Below are 17278 nucleotides of genomic sequence, written 5' to 3' on the forward strand. Positions count from 1 at the left end.
GTCCTCATGTAGTGAAAAGGACAAAGTTTCCTTGGACTTCTTTTATAATCTCTTTCATGAGGGTGGAACTCTTGGGACTCAATCCCTTCTCCCAAAACCCCACTTCTTAATGACTATCCCCTTGGCTAGGAAGGCCCAATATGTGAATTTTGGAGGGAGACAAAGTGATTTGCCCAGTGGTCACAGCATGATAACAGTACAAATGGGGACCCAGGACCTGCTTTCTCTCACCTTTGCCCTTAGTCCCCAGAGTCCAGATCCCTTTGTCCTGTCCTAGGTCCAGGATGGCAGGAAAGGGCATGAAGGATCTATCACCAAATGGATGAGAATGAAGAGTCCACTGGCTAAGTCTTCAGACATTTGAAAGTTAAGGAAGGGCTTCCTGGGTCTGGGTTCCAACCACACATGAACAGATGGGACAGAACACTATCCACACAGGCACTCCCCAGGCAGCGGCTTCTTCCTGCTTAAACACAGGCAAGGAAAGAGCATCCAAATTGGATTGGCTTCTCTGTGCCCTAGCAAATGCCACTGGCACTTCCATGCCTTCAGGAGCTACTTTCTAATGATGTGCAGCTTAGAAACCTAGGGGTGGAAGAGAATTGAGCAGCATGGTATTTACCAGGCAGTAAATTACACACGAATGGACAGTTACTTCCTGAGTACTTCCGATGTGCCAGGCACTGGGCCACAGGTCAGCATTCGGAGATGACACCTCACCACGAGAAACACTCTGCGTTTTCTGGTCTAACTGGCTGGAAAGGCTTTGTTTCAGGTGTGCCCTCCTGCATGCTACAAACTCATCTTTGGGAGGTGGGGGTGTGCTCCATTCAGGTTGGTGTTAATGGTGGTAACTTGGGCAAGTCTCTCAATACTTCTCATACAAGGTTCCCTCTGGATACAGTGCTGCTGCCCTCTCTTCCCTCATCAAGAAACTCTGTTCTTTCATTACGACTCCTTCTGGGATAACAGCTGACAGACCCAGGCAGATGGGGTGTCCATTGAGGGGGTTGGTATCCACGTATGCTGCTCACCCCAACTTCATCCTACTTCCTGCACCTAGCTGGCTCCCCAAGCCCTTGCACTGAAATGACAGGAATGGTTGCAGTGTGTCAGGACAGAGCTGAGCTGCTTTGGCCTGTCATAGGATAATCCAGGTGCACCATGCATGGGAACTCCTGTAGAACCCTCAAAAATCCGCCATTGATGCTGAAAAGGGTAGCCAAGCAATGGGCTGGTAGAGTTGGCTCCCCTTGGATATTTTCCTTCATTTTCATAGCAAATACTGCTTTTCCTAAGGAATCCTAGATCATCTGTGCCTGGTTACACCAGAACTGTTATGAAAATCTCTGGGTTCTAACCATAAAAAGAATAAACAAGCATGGGTTAAAAAGTTCGGGTGCCATCCTGGCTCTACCACTTGTGAGCTGTTTTTCCTTGGACAAAATACACATGTTCCTAGGCTAATTTCTTAATCTGTGATGGGAATGCAATTTATCTCCTAAGGTTGCTGTGTGCAGGAATCCAGTGAGCTACGGTACCTAGATGGGGCAACATAGGTTCAAATATGATAAAAGTATATTAACAGCCCTTCTATTGCTGCAATAAAATATTTCATACTCTCAATTTACAGAAGTTTACTTGGTTCATGGTTTCAGGGGTTGCAGTCCGTGGTCAACTGGCACCAAGACAGAAATATCTTGGGACAGGGGCATGGTAGAACAAAACCACACATCCTGTGGTAGTCAGGAAACAGGGAAAGAAAGAGCCAGACAACAGCAGCCAGGGACAAGACATACCCTTCAAAGTCAGGTCTCCGGGGATGTATTTCCTCCATTTGGGCTCTACCTCCTCTAACAGCCCATGGAGCTAGGAACTCATCAATAGATTGATCCATGGATAAATTCAGCATCCTCACAATCCACTCACCTCTTGATCCGGTCAAGTTGATGATCAGGATTAACCCTTACTGGTAGCTTTTTAAAACAGACATGGTAGTTCTCCCTGAAAGGGCGACTTCCCCCAACAAGTTGACCGAAACTCATCACTTCCCAGACTGGAGAAGTTTAGTTAAATATGCACAATTTTATTGATTGAAGAGATTAGGACAAAAACATTAAACCAAATACAAGACAAAGCACCAGAGGCCATAGATCCCCACCATGCATGTCATCCATCTTTCCTCCTACCAGATACTTAAAAAACAGGGGAGAGGGAAGAATTAAGGTCCTTCTTGATGCAGCACCATCTTCAGAATGTAAAAAACCACTCTCCTCTATGTCTTCCATTATCAAAATAGAATCCAGGGCATCTCCTGGCCGCCTCGTCTCCCGACTGTGAACAGGGACACTGCCCTCCTGGGGACAGGGGCTCCGGCTGCACAGGGCATCAGAGAGTCCGCACACATACATGCCACGCACTAGAATAAAGCACAGATTCAAGTAACATTTACACACTAGAGTCCACGTGTTACCTACCAAAAAACAGGACCGTTTCACAAAACATGTACAGGCAGTGAGATCCAAACAACTGAGGTACTAGAAACACAAATATTTATGCCAAAAGAGTTCTGTATCATACAGCAATATAGAAAATACAGAAAAAAAGCGGAATAAAAAACATCTTTGCCACTCGCAATCAAATAAAGCTATCTAGAAAAGCCAAATCATAGGTTATTTCAGGGACAGAAATACTCAAACAAGAAAAAAAAAAACTATAAATGTTAACTACAGCATGTAACATGTCATCCCAAGTCGACCCGTAATTGAAGTACTGGCTTAATACATCACAATGTGACATTTTCCTTAATAAATAGAAGAGTTCTTGAAAATACAAAGGTGCGTATTGGGATAGAGAACTGTTTTTATTTATATCACCCTAGCTTTCAGCTTATTATTCTTCCCACTTTTTCTGTCCAAACCAGAGGGCCTTCCAAGCCAAAAGGATCATTCTTGGTAAAGAAAACAAAATAGCTGCCCTGTATTTTATACACATGGGACAACCTGCTCTGTTTCACTAGTTTCCCATAAAACAAAGACAAAATGTTTAGTCGAGATCAGAATGTCTGCAAAAATATCAGGCTCCAGGAGCTTCCTGGCCTCTTGGGCTAGCCGAATCATTTCAGCAAAGAATGCCCACAATTCAAACCCTCATTGCTCAGAAGGGAACAAGTCCACAAGGCCTGGAATTTCTCTTCTGTCTTCTTCCCCTTATTCTCCTTCAGACCATGGTAGGAGTAACGCTCTGGAAGTTTGACTTCTAATAGCTTCCTGACACCAACCAGTTGGTATGAAACAGAAGAGCCTGCTAAAGAAAACATTTCCCCCCTTCAGAAAGTAATGCATCAATCAACACGTCACTGCCTAATTAGGACATTAAATAGTTTATTTAGAAGTTGAGTTGAAGAGAGCCATGAAGAGACACCAACTGGATTTTTTTTCCTTTTAGTTTAGCACCCAGGTTCTAGGTCCGTCTGTGTGCACCGAATTATTTTTTAAGCAAATCCCATCAATTATCACATAGGTGGTTGGCTTGTTTTTTTAAAAACAAAACAAAACAAAAAAATCCTCGGCCAATTGTTCCTTCCCTGAATCATAACAAGAAGTTAAATGCTAACAGTGCAATGCCAAGAGGTGTGCTTGAGGCAGAGAGTTTTGATTCTATAAAGATCCACAACTATTTTGGAACAGAATGAAAAGTGGGGTAGGCGGAAGTGGTCCAATTGGCAGAGGGGTCTCCTGGGCTACATCAAGGAAGAGAAGCTCTAGGGCACCTCTTCGGTCTGATCCCAGCCTTGATCCCATGCCCACCCCCCACCACACCACACGTTTAATCGGCTCCTTGGAGGTCTGCCTACTGTGAACCATGAAACTCGCAAATGCCTGGCCAGGCCACGAATGTCCCTGGAAGATGTCCTTTCTGGGGCCCTCTCTCACTCCTGGTACCTGCTAAGTCTCTACCTGGGACTGAGCTCAGTTAAAGAAAGGGTCCAAGTTCTCTTCCATGTTGACATCCGGCACCAGCTGGTCCGACACTTCCTTAGCACCATACCCTGAATTCGAGACGCTAAAATCTGTAGCAAACCAAGGATGGTCCAGAATTTCCTGCGAGGTCAGCCTCTCCGAGGGCTCCCGCCGCAGAATGCTCCGGATGAGGCACTTGGCCTTGGGTGACAGGGTCTCTGGAATGTTGAACTGGCCGCGCCGGATCTTGCTGAAGAGGGAACTGGGCTCGATGTCGTGGAAAGGGTAGCGACCGACCAACATGGTGTACAGCATCACGCCCAGGCTCCACACGTCCGCAGCCTTGCCCGAGTAGCTGCCGCTGGTGTTCAGGATCTCGGGGCTGACGTAGGCCGGGCAGCCGTGCTTGTCGGACAAGGAATCATCATCTCCTCGGAGGATGTAGGCATCTTCCAAGCTTTCCAGCTTGACCCGGGTCCTGCAAGGAAGATAAGAAGACATGAGCGATGGTTGGGGGGGCTTCTCTCAGTCAACTGGGCCCCTGCTGGAACACATGAGAAGACTCACTCATTCACTCACGGGATCCAAATGGTTCCTCTCGGGCAGCTCCAGTTGTACAGATCTGGACAGGCTAGTGATCAAGACCGATAAGGTCTTTTCATAAATCTTGCAATATACCGGAGAACTCAGCTCTTTAACAACTAAGCAAACCACAAATTACATTCTAGTTGCCCCCTCTTGGTGAAGGTATGAGAGGTTAAGTGATTTTTCTCAAAGTCACCGTTGTGCAATGATAATTCACAGGATCCGAACTTGGATCTCACTAACTGGGAAATCCACAGAAGCTCTGCCTGCACTTTGCGGCTGGTGAGCAGAACAGTCTGCAAAGACCTTTCACAAGACTGCACATTGACCTCGCCAAAGTGCTGCTGTGAAGTCTGAGGGAACTGACCACTCCCTTCTGCAGATGAGAATACCATGCCTAAGAGTTTGAGGAGCATCCCCAAAGTCTTTAAGCTGGGAAATGGAGACTTCACTCCCTCTCTTGATCTTTCTGCTGCACTGGTTGCCTCTCTTGGGACAGAGGCAGAAGCAGGGACGGTTTGAGCAGAATTGGGCACCCGCCCCTGAGTTATTCCAAGGCCAGAACCCTGGAACCAGGTCCATTTCTTTCCCAGATTTCCACCTGCTGCCACACCCTGCCCCGCCTGCATCACCTGGGCACCCTGATGTGGCACTGACCCTGAGCTCTGCTCCCCACACCTCCTGCCTGCGCCACTGTCTGGGAGTCTGGCTTCTCATGTGTCTGTGTGCGTGTAAACACATGGCATGACCCCAAGATCCTTCTCAAGCCATTCACCCTGTCCCCAGGTGTCCTCTGCCCTCTCAGGACTTCTGGGGCTGCTGACCAGAAGCTGGGTCTGCCTGGATGAACCAGAGCAGACAGCTGGCAGCCTTCCACATTAGCCTCCAAGACCTTGGCACCTAAGGCTCACCATTACTATTGAATATCACCACTGGCCATCAAGTAAATAAAGACTCTGTCAGGTGTAGTCGTGCAGGCCTGACCCTAAAACTATTGGAAATCGAGGCAGGAAGAGGATCACAAGTTTGAACCCAGGCTGGGCATCCTGTCTCAAATTTTTTAAAAAGATGTTTAACAAATGGCTGAGGACGTAGCTTAGTGGATGGCCCTGGTACTGCAAAGATAAACTGTAAGTGTTTTGACTTCTATAATTAAAATATGCTGTGGGAGACACTGAGGGCCCAAATACAGAGTGACTTGTTCAAAGCGACACCTGAGCTTGGGAGTAACCGAGAGCTGGTGTCCTCTGTCCAGCGTCCACGCCCAGCCTCCTCTCTGTAGCCCAGCTGCCTCCTGTGATCCTGTTTCCCTGCCCTACTGTTGCTTGAGTGGAGAAATAAACGCTTCCCAAGCTTGAAGCCCGAATCCTCCTACTGGGGCTCCTCAAGCCACACAAGCTCGCTTAATCCAGGAAGGCTCAGAGAGGTGACTGAGGACAGGGAGGGGGTCAGTAATAGAGAGCACCTGCAATGTCACCTGTTCCCATCACCTCGGAAGTGCACATGCAAGGGTCCATCCTGCCTATCTGGAAGTGCTGTGGACCTCAAAGCTGCAAAGAGAAAATGCTTGGGAACAAGCACCAGGGACCTCCCTGGTCCTGAGTTCATCTGCTATTTCTCTTTCTTCATCCACCACCAGCCACAGGCCCTGGGTGACCCCAGCAACCACCAGCAGAGCCACACAAGGCAGACAGGGTTCAAGTCAAATCCAGGACAGCTTCAGTTTGAGGAAACCAAGTCTGGGTGGATTCCACAATCCCCATATTCATCTCCACCAGACAAAGGAACAACCACGGTCGTGGACAATGACCCGGGGCTAGAAGTGTGGGGAACTCTTTCAGTCCATCTCTCACCGGCTGTGCATCTGTGGCTAAGTTGACCAACTTCTCTGCTTCTCAGCCTTCAAGAGGAACATTGGAGAAAGCAGGTTTTTAACTTAAAAAACAATTTTTGGGTATGAGGAATTGAACCCAGGGCCTTTACACTGAGCTACATCTCCAGCCCTTTCTTTCTTTGATGATGATGATGATGATGATGATGATTGATGATGATGATGATTGTTATTATCTTGATACAGAATCTCATTAAGTTGCTCAGATCAGGCTCAAACATAATCTTCCCATCTCAGCCTCACAGAGTATCAGGAATGCAAGCATGGGCCACCAAGCTGGCCTCCATTCTTCTCCTGGGTATCGGTACACATGTGCGATACATAATAAATACATCCACCTGTGGGAACCGGTATGCATGTCACATCTTCTTGATCCTTTTTACTTAAAATTTCTTAATGTAGTGGGATATACATTATGTAAGGTTTTCCATCTTAACCATTTTTCAGTGCAGTTCGCTAGGATGAAATCCATTTACTGTCATGCAACCATCTGAACAAGACCTTCCGGTAACATGCCGAGACTCTCTAATGCACAGCAACTTGTCTTCCTTTTCTATTTGCTCTTCTGTCCTCCTTTCCTACTCTGTTGTCAGCTGCTTTTTTCTCCCCTGTCCCTGTAGCTAATGCCCTACAAAAATAGAAGGACCTAGCTGTGCTAATCTGCAAGTGAGCTGATTAAAAACAGATCTTTCTTCCTCTTGTCCCTTCCGGCCTATGATGGTGGGTGATACCAACCGACCAGACTGGCAGGATGTCCCAGATGGGTGGAACTGACTCATTGACCAGGGATGCAGAGAAGGGGTGCCAGGGCCACAGGACAAAGCAGCTCCTGTCAACAACCTCCTGCACCCCACTTTACCTGAAAGCTCTTGCCCAGGTGCAAGAGCAAGGCATAATCTTCACTTCCACCTTCCCTTCCTCGGCAGCCCAGCAGGATGGGAGTAATGAATAATGATGGAAAAAACTGAGGTGATCATTGTTCATGAGACATGGGCTGGGTCAGTGGAATTTGCGAGCTGAAGGCGATTTGGGAACAGGTCCTCTGCCCAGCCCTCTGGGGCTGTCTCGGCCCCTTAACATGGAAGTGTGCTACCCTTATGTTCCAGGTGACCCTACAGCTGCCCACAGTCCCCCCTCCAGCTCCAGCCAGCACTGCATGGCCCTGGTCCCTTAGGGGCCACTGCTGCTAGGAACCCTTTTCCCAGCCATGCACAGCCTCCCCTTCGCAGATCCCCCCAGAATGAGCAGCATGCCTGCCACGCCCCACTCAACTACCTGGGAAATGCCACACACCTAACACAGTTTGGCTGTGCAATTCCAGCTCTGGATATAACCCCTGTGGTCATTTGGAGGTGGTCCCTTCTTCCTCACCTCCAGAAGCTGGGGGCACAGGGCAGGACCTCAGCAGAGTCACGTCCTCCACTGCGGGGCCCCAGTGTGCTGACCTGGGCAGGAACCAAGGCCTCTCTGCCCTGGCTGCCTGGCCAGCGTCATGTGGTGGTTACAAGGAAGAAGCACCGTGCACAGGCTTTGGAAACCACAGTACCCAGACACCTGCGGGGTGAGGGTGGGACACAGATCTGGGTCAGAACAGAAACTGCTCCCAAGAGCTGGCGTCCTCTGTCCAGCGTCCAAGCCCAGCCTCCTCTCCCAGCCTGCACTTGTCCGGAGCCGGATCTCCAGCCTTGAGATTTTCGGGCCATGCTAAATCCACGCCCTCCTCCTTGTTCATCCTCTTCAGGGCACAACTGTGGATCCTGACTCATCACCCCCACCTGGCACAGATATGGGACTTAGCTGACGCCTGAGTCCTGCCTTGTAACAGCCCCCAACTGGAATTTAGCTCTCTTCATCCCCTACTCAAATTCAGAACTCAGAGGCTACACAGAGACTTGGTGAATGTGAAAAGGAAGCAACCAGGCCATCCCCACACTGCCCCAGAACTGATCTACCACATGCTGCATCCTCCTGCCTTACAGAGGTCTGGGCTGCGGTGGGGAAGGGCCTGGGGCTGTCCATCTCCTCCTCACTCCCCACCACAGAGCAGCTCCAAGAACCAGCCAGTCCCAGAGAGTGAAGTGTGCGCTGACACCAAACCTGAATTCAAGCTCTAGCCATACAATCTACTACGTCCCAGCCAGGGTGGCAGCACGTGCCTGTTGACCCCTGAACTTCAGAAAGCTGAGGCAGGAGAATCATGAGTTAGAGCCCAGCCTGGGCAAATGAGCAACTTCAAGAGACTTTGTCTTCAAGCAGGAAACAAAAAGGGCTAGGGATACAGTACAGTGCAAAGACTCTGGGTTCAATCCCCAGTACCCCAAATAAAAATGTTACTACACAGCAAAGGTCAGATAGCAAGGGTGCCCCTGGTGCATGCTAAACATCTACATCTAGGCTTCTGAGGCAGGTACATGACTCCCTTTTGTGGGCCCAAGACAAACTTGATGCCCAGAGAGCCTGAGGCAGGACGAGGCTGGTCAGCGTAGCGCTCACCCTTTGCCGGCCAGCCCCAGCCACACGCACCACTGGAGCCAACCATTTCCCTAGAGGAATCTGCATCCCAGGAAGCACAGGGAAGACGGAGATGAGGCCCTCAAGAAATGCAACCTTACTCCTCCTTGGGACACCCTGGCTTGTTTATGTCCCCGCAGGCCAAACGGAGTCTCTACACACTGGCCTTCCGGGATGCACATCCGGGGAGCAGAGGCAGTTAGGCAGGAAGCTTGGTTTCCAGGTCCAGTTCCTCAGCTGAGACTCCCAGGGCGGCTGCCCGGGACTCACGCCTTGGCCTCTCCTCTGGGCAAAGGGGCTTCATCACAACTCTCAGGACTGTGCCCAGTGCAGGCAGAAATGAGCAGGAATGGGTGAATGCCGGTGCAACTTGAAAGTCCCCCAGACAGTCTGGGGATGATGGATTTCCCAGGCAAAAGAGTCACTCACCGTAAGAGTCAACAGGACACTCAGGGGCCTAGTCATTCAAATGTCCCACTCAGCGTTCAGGCATTCAAGTCACTCACAGAGAGCACTGGCTCTGACTCTGTGTGAGCTTCCAAACTGGACATGGGAGGCACGTGTGACAAGGAGAGTGACAGCCGGCCTCTTGGCCTTCTTGAGGGTTAAATGAAATAATGCAAGACACTAGCTCCTGATGAGAACCTGCAGAACTGGGGGCACCTCTGAGCTGTGGCAGAAAATAATACAGTGAACGCTAAAAATAATTGCATGACAGTAAAAAAAAATGCATTGCCATGAAGCCCTTCAAAATCCTCCCCTTGCTCTGAACACACTCATCCCATCTCCTCACCACTTCCTGCAGCAGCTCTGGAGTCCTCTTTCCTGAGGGTCTTTAGCTGTGCTGTCCTGGCTGCCTCCACATCTTGAATGAATTCAAAACCTTTCCTTTCATGGTCACTGTGACTTTGGGGAAGACCCGGAAGTCACACGGTGCCAGATCCGGTGACTGAGGTGGACAAGGTAGCAGCACTGTGATTTCACCAGCTGCCTTTCCATTGGATGGCGCTCAGCAGCCACAGGTACTGTAATTGCCATCCATTGGTGAAGGCTCTCAGGAAAGAGGACTCCAGAGCTGCTGCAGGAAGTAGCAAGAATGATGGGATTAAGTGCATTAGAAGGGAAGGGAAAGACTGGGGAGGGGGGTTCATGGCCATTTACTGTAACAAATTTTAATTTAAATATTCACTGTATATGGATCCTATGGTTAAAACGAGGTCCCCAACCTCACCCCCAAAGCACAGCGAAGAAAAGAGTGCAGCGAACAGAAAATGTAAGCTCAGGTGTGTGGAAGTGGATGTGGGCACACTGACCTGGTCTGCCCTGGGACCCCACACCTGTGGTCTTGTGGGAAACATTTCTTCCCCATCTTCAAGCCCAGCTCAGCCCCACTTCTCATGATCTGTGATGATCTGTGAAGAAAGAGGCTCCGAGCAGTGACGCTGTGCCCAAAATAGTGTACTATGGGGCAGCGTTCCCTTCCTGGACCCGATATCGCCAAGCAGGCGGGCACCGAGGGGCTGGATCCCGGCGTGCCTGCTGCAATCTGCCCCCGGCATGGGAGGGAATGAGCTACTTTGCTCTCAACCTGCTGAAAGAATAAGGCTTCCTTCCACGTGGGCAGTCTGCACACTCAGGGAAGGCCCGGCCCAGTGTGAGGCCTCAGGTCACCGGGTTCCGGCACCAGGGCACAAGCTGGGAGCAGTAGGATGCCGTTCCTGCCAGCAATTGCGGATGAGCAGCGGTGGCTCCGCCAGCCCTGAGGCCCCACCCACTCCCAACCCAGGATCTAGAGCCCTGGAGCCAAGAGTGCCACTAGCAGCAAAACTACTGGATGGACAGAATAAGCAGCTACAGGGCATGAAAGGGGCTCTTCTTCCTTCAAAACTGCTGCTGTGAAAGTTTGCTTTAATGCTCAAACTTCCACGGTGGCAACATTTTTCATATAGAATCTTAATAATCACTATCATGACTATATTAACAGCAGCTAACTATTAAAGCATCTACAGATGCCGAGGAGTTGTTGTTGTTGTTGCTTTGGAGACAGAGTCTCACTACATAGCCCAGGCTGGCACTGAATTCCCAGAGATCCTCCTGCTTCAGCTCCGAGTGCTGGGTTCACAGGCATGTGCCATGCCTGGTGTTCCAAATATGTCTTGGCACCAAGATCATGGATTTGTTTAGGGTCAAAGAAAGAAACATTCCAAGGGAGATGACGCTGAGGTGTTGGGGATAGGTATGGTGCTGGGTTTATTCAAAGCCATCACATACGTTATCCAACTGCTGTAGCTCACCAGGTGGAGAGAGGATGGACCAGCCCACTTAGAGATGAAGAAACAGAAGTACAGAAAGCAGATGTGATTTGACCAAGGCCATCTAGGCAGGGAAGGAGGAGCTGGGACTCAAACCCAGGCTTCTCACAGCCAAGCTAAGTGCTCCTTTCACAAGAGCAAAAATGGCTGCCCCTGCAAATCATCAACTCCTGCTTCCCCAGGAAATCTTCAAGAGCCATGCTAGGCTGATCACAGGAAGTGCTGAGGCCAGGGTGGGCCAGGGTGAGCCTGGGTGAGCTGGGAACTCAGCCAGATCAAGTGAGCCTGACAGGGCCAGGAAGTCCAGTGGCTCAAGGTCAGTGAAAGCCACACAAGTCATTAGAGGCCATCGGGTCTGGGATCCAGTCAGGCTATGGGTCAAGGGTGAAAGGTCAGATGCATCCTGGTACAGCTTGCTGTGGCTGTCGCTTTGGGGAACCCTCTCAGTCTTGCAAGCCAAGTCCCACAGAGGCAAATGCCAGAAGAGGTGTCCCGAGCCACACAGCACCATCCTGTCACTCAGCCAGCCCCGTTTCACACCTGCGGAGGTTTTCCCAGCCATCGCCCCTGAGAACCAGCTCTGAACCAGGTCTGGAATTCAGCGAACCCATTCAACTCTACTTCAAGTGCTCACTAGCGAGCAGGAGGGCAGCAGGTCCATTGGTGAGAGCAATGCTGACAGGAGCAGGGAGAGAAGTCGGGAGGGAGGGGACCTGCTCCCAGCGGGGACAAGCCTGCCATTACTTCACATCACACAGTGGGGAGCTGGATACTCTTGCAGGGCCACAGTGGTACTCACCAATAATCCCAGCCCTGAGAGAGGCTAAGGCAGCAGGAACTCAAGTTTGAGCCTAGCCTGGGCAAACTAATTAGCAAGACCCTGCCTCAAAATAAAAGTAAATAAAAAGGACTGGTGATTCGGCTCAGTAGTAGAGCACCTCTGGATTTGATCCCCAGTACCACACACACACACACACACACACACACACACACACACACACACACACGGCTGCAAAATCCCCTGCAGCTTAGTTAGATGTAAGCCCTGTCCACCCCCAGAGCCTGCCTGCCCCGGGAAGACTCCAGGCTAACACAGCCTGCAGGACCCACAGCTCCTGAGCTCTTATCACCATGGAAACAGACTGGAAAGACTGTGAAAGATGACAGTGTCTTGATCGGAATTCCTCACCAATGCTCCATTTACCAGGCAGCCTACATTTCAGAAGTGGCCCCCAAAGCATCCTGCTCTTCCAGGACTCCACCAATCTGCAGCTTCACGCTGGCCAGGAGCACCCTGGGGTGCTGTTCTTGCTGCCTGCTGAGGCCTAGCCTGGGTCCAGAAAGCTCCTTGCCAGTCCCAGCAGGTGGGGAGTCTCAGGGAGCTGTCATAAGTGGCCCTGCAAACCCTGGGCCAGAGGGGAAGGCACTCCTAGGGTCCCCATAGATGGTTGCAGCACAAACTGCAAAGGCCCAAGGCATCAGCAAAGACCGTTCTGCTACTGTTTGTGCCAAGGACTTGGCTGAGACTGTGGATGAGGACTCTCTCCATTTTCAAGGACAAAGGGGATGATCTGAAACCCCCACTTGCCCACCTCACACCTTACACCCCACAGCCAAAGCCCTAATTTAAGCCATATGGTCTTGAAATTGAGACAAAGGGCCCAGTCTCGCCATCGCTGGTCCATCCTCTGCATACATTTCCAGAACTCGCTTTCTGACCTTGCCCTTGGTCCTCTAAAAAACTCCATCCGTGTGACTTGTCTTGGGCTTCTGGTCAAGTTCAAGGTCAAGCACATGGACCCATACATAGCCCAGCCTCCACTCCCCTTTAGCCTCATCCCTGCCTCCCCAACATGACACCCAGCACACTGCTCTCCCTACACATGGCTCCTTTGTGTCTCCTGGCCTTGCTCTTGTTCCTTACTAAAATTTAGATGCAGCCTGTGCAGAAAGAGGCCTGTCACCCCAACCTGACCCATGCCCCCCTCTTCCACCGTTAGAATTGTGGAATAAATATCCCCTCTATCTCCTTCACCAACAAAGACTCACTTGTAGAGTCCTTTACCATCAGCCTTCACTCTAAGAAAAGCACTGTAGGTGTTTTCAAAATGGTGCAACTTCCTGTCAAAGGCCACCCCCCTCCAAAAAAACACACGAGCTCCAAAATCCTGCCAGGAGCCCAGGGCACCAAGGAGTGACTCTATCTAAGAACCACCACCTCCACAGCCCCCAGAAATTTCAAACAGCTGGACTCTGAAACAGCTGGACTCACCTCTTAGAGGAAAGGACATTGAGGATGTGTTTCCACCCACTACATTCCACCTCAAGTCTAGTCAGTCTTGTGCCCCTAAGACACTATTCATATAACCATTTCATCACTCATTTGCTGCTAGGTACTTAAAATGCTAACCCTACGCAGGCATGGGAGACAGAAAAGTAAATCCATTCCACTTCAAGTTCTGGGAAGGAAACAAGACACACCCCACGGAACGGAACCATGGGATGAACAAGGACCACCCGTGAGGTTGGTTCACCGGCTGCCCCAAAGAGAGATACTCAGAAAAGTACTCGAAATAAAACAGTACTGGGCTTCAGGTAGGCTCCAGCTGGCCACTCCTGCTGCACACAAGACAATGTCACCTACGGTCGGTCCTGTCCTGGTTCCTCTCTGAAACCAGCAAGTCAGGCTCCGCAGCCATCACCCTGGCTACAAAGCTCAGGTCAGCCACAAACCAGCAGGCTCTGAGTCTCAAGTTCCTCATCCAAAATGTTGCTTACTCACCGGTCTTGGCTTAGTTAATTTAAATACAATAGGCAATTAGAATTAATTAATTAATTAAAGCTATACTGAGAACAGAATCTTGAACATGGTAGGCCCAGATTCACTTTTGTGTTGGGGGGCGGGGTACTAGGGACTCAAACCTAGGGCCTTGGCACTGAGCTACATCCCCAGCCTTATTTTCAACCTTTTAAAGTCCAAGATCTCCTAAGTTGTTAATTTGCCCAGGCTGGGCTCAAACTTAAGATCCTCCTGCCTCAGCCTTCTAGCGCTGGGATTACAACAGGCCTGTGGCACCAAAGTGACCTCTGCTCGGTTTCTCCATATCCCAGACTAGCCCACCAGCTAACTAATTAAGTTTAAACAGTAAACAGTCCAGCCAGAAATCCTTCCAAAACACAACCCTGCTTTGTGTACTTCTAAACACACAGCCCTGAAGTAGCTCACCCTTCGCTAATTGTGACTAGCAAAGCCATTCCTCAGTGAAATCACAGCCTGCCTTACTCACTGAAAACAGTGTCTTAGATAAATGTCACCGAGGCACAAATCATCAGAGCAGACTGGGAGAGAAGGGTTCACTTCTTACTGGATGTGCAACTTTGAAAACAGCTCTTTGCAAAGGTGTCTCCATGGGGATTTTCGTGAGTTTTCTGGGCTCCCTTTCCAGGCAATGACCTACATTCCAAGTATCTCTTTATCCTTGCCTCTCCCATCCTGTCATTAGAATGCAACGTGAGCTGCTCCTACCCAACAGGGCAGATTCTCACTCATTCAGTAAACAGCACCCCCCCACGAGCCCCAGGAGCTAGAAAGGGGGCAACAGTCTTTTACCCAGGATGCTCCCAGGCCAGGAGGGGGGGACAAGGATCGTGAGACCATCAGACTGAGGAGGAGCTGTCACAGAGGCAAAGGGGCGCTGTGGAGGGGTCAAGGAGGAGCAGCCTTCCTTTCAGGAGTCCTGCAGAGCCTCAAGTTAATGCAGCTGGTCTACATCAGTAAAGCTTCCCAGGAACACCCTCTCCCTCAAAGCCAAAAAGATAGGTATTTTCCTAAAATACGGCATGCCTACAGCTTTTTAAAAAATCTACACAGCTATTAATTAATAATAATAAAAGAAAAGCTAAGTTTGGTCTCTATGGATATATGGTCTGATAAAAAACAAAGTTAATGTTTACATTTTTAAAAATTTATTAGAGTAAAAGACACTTTGACATAAATCCCTCTCAAAATCCTCTCCTCGCTTCCAACACACTCATCCCATCGTCCCTGCTACTTCCTGCAGCAGCTCTGGAGTCCTCTTTCCTGAGGGTCTTTAACTGCACTGTCCTGGCTGCCTTGATGTCCTGAGTGGATTCAAAAGATCTCCCTTTCTTGGTCATTGTGACTTTGGGAGGAGCCAGGAGTCACACGGCGCCAGACCCAGTGACACGACTAAGGTAGAGGATAACACAGGGTCATGTTTTTATGAGCTGCCTTTCCATTTGTGATCACACCTGGTAAAGAGCCTCAGGAAAGAGGACTCCAGAGCTGCTGCAGAAAGTGGCGAGGACGATGGAATGAGTATATGCAAAGTGAGGGGGAAGATTCTGAGGGAGATTCATGGCAATCTGTCTTTTACTATAACACATATTTTTCATTTACTGTTTTGATCACATCTCGTACTGTTAAATCCTGAAACATCAATGAAGACAGGAGCACTTTGCAGATCTAAAAGAAGAACCAAAAGAGACAGCCCTGGCCTCTGCTGGTCAAGGTAGGGACATGCAGGGGGCCTTTACTACACCAAGAGCCCCAGGGCCACCGGGTCTTCCGGTAGAAGGTTCTGGAGTCCCTGCTGCAGGAGCAGGCCCTGAACCATCTTGCAAGTGAAAAGCCAGGTGCCAGGTCAAGAGCCAAGAACCCGGAACCAAAGAAACTGGTAAAGCAGAGGCCTTTCCGTTCACGTGGGGCATCTCTTGCACCGACTCCTCAGCACGGATCTGAGACCAGAGAGGACCCCGGGGTGCAGGTGGTTGGAAAAGGCTTCATCCCATGGTGGGAAGTGGGGGCTGCTGTGGGCATAGCACAGCACCCCATCTGCTGTTCTCATCAGCCCATGTGACACGAGGGACACTTGATGTGGAGGGGAAAAGGTCAGGAGGAGCCACTGCATGCACATGGTCAATGACATGCCAAGCACAGGTTCGCCTGCACTAAGCCCTGTAACTCCAGCGGGAGGGTCTCACGGTGTCTCCCACCTCCACTCTGCAGACGCCACAGTGAGGGCACAGGGCTTAGGGTGTGGGTGGAGGTGAAGTTTCTGAACAAGTGCAAAAGCCAGGACCAGAACCTACACAGCAGCTTGGCCTCTCCGGGAAGCGGCGTCCCCGGAAGCCCAGGCTGAAATATGGGTCTTCTAATTGCTGGAGGGCGCTTGGGGGATTTGGACACATTTTCAGTTTTCTACCAGAACAAGGGCCCACCCTGCCAGGACAGAAGTATTCACACAGGGCAGCTGAGGTTGTATCTGTTTGCACCACTGGGGATTGAAGCCGGAAACTAAGCAATGAGCTGCATCCCCAGCTCCTTTTTTGATTTTTTATTTTAACACAGAGTCTCCCTAAGTCACTGAGTAGCCCAGGCTGGGCTCCAACTCGGGGGCCAACCCGTCTGGGCCTCCCAGTGCTGGAATGACAGGCAAGTACCACCACAGGTTTCACTCTAGGAACTGTGGTTGCAAAACAGCAAGCCTGGGGTGAGCTCCCTAGAGGCTGGGATCAGATTCCTCAAAATGCTGCTCCCTGATGAGTCTTAATATTTCTACTCCAGCAGGGCAAACAAAGCAGGAAAGGTGTGCAGAGCATCCTCAGGTGTGGGGGGAAAGAGAACAGCACAGGGCCTAGGAGACCATCAGCTGCTCCTGGCCAGACATAAGCCCTGTGACCGTCTGCCATGGGGACGCAGTGGCCCTGGGCGCTGGGCCTCAGGGTCACTGCCTTACCATCCACATGACTACTATTAAACAAGAGACAGGACAGCCAGGTGCACATGTGTCATTCCAGCACTCTAGGAGGCTGAGGCAGGAGAATTATTACACTGGAGCCCAGCCTGGGTAACTACGCAAGACCCTGTGTCAAAATTTTAAGTAGTAAAATAAGCTTGGGATGTAGCTCAGTGCAAAGGTCCTGGGTTCAACCCTCAGTACTGAAAAACACGAGAGAGAGAGAGAGAGAGAGAGAGAGAGAGAGAGAGAGAGAGG

The 17278-nt window shown here is 50.2% G+C and overlaps 1 protein-coding gene across 5 annotated transcripts in view; it reads right to left on the minus strand.

Moving 5' to 3' along the window:
* Nucleotides 1-2083: 2083 nt before the first annotated feature.
* Trib2 (tribbles pseudokinase 2) overlaps nucleotides 2084-17278 on the minus strand; it is a 25543-nt gene continuing 10348 nt past the window's right edge. For all 5 annotated transcript variants that reach the window (XM_010629040.2, XM_010629039.2, XM_010629037.2 and 2 more), the window contains one exon: nucleotides 2084-4440. In XM_010629040.2, the coding sequence (XP_010627342.1) occupies nucleotides 3972-4440 (469 nt within the window). In that variant the 3' untranslated portion in view covers nucleotides 2084-3971. The remainder of the gene's footprint in view (nucleotides 4441-17278) is intronic.

The sequence above is a fragment of the Fukomys damarensis genome, unplaced genomic scaffold (genome assembly GCF_012274545.1).
Source record: "Fukomys damarensis isolate Sample0158 unplaced genomic scaffold, DMR_v1.0_HiC HiC_scaffold_25, whole genome shotgun sequence".
NCBI classification, from domain to species: domain Eukaryota; kingdom Metazoa; phylum Chordata; class Mammalia; order Rodentia; family Bathyergidae; genus Fukomys; species Fukomys damarensis.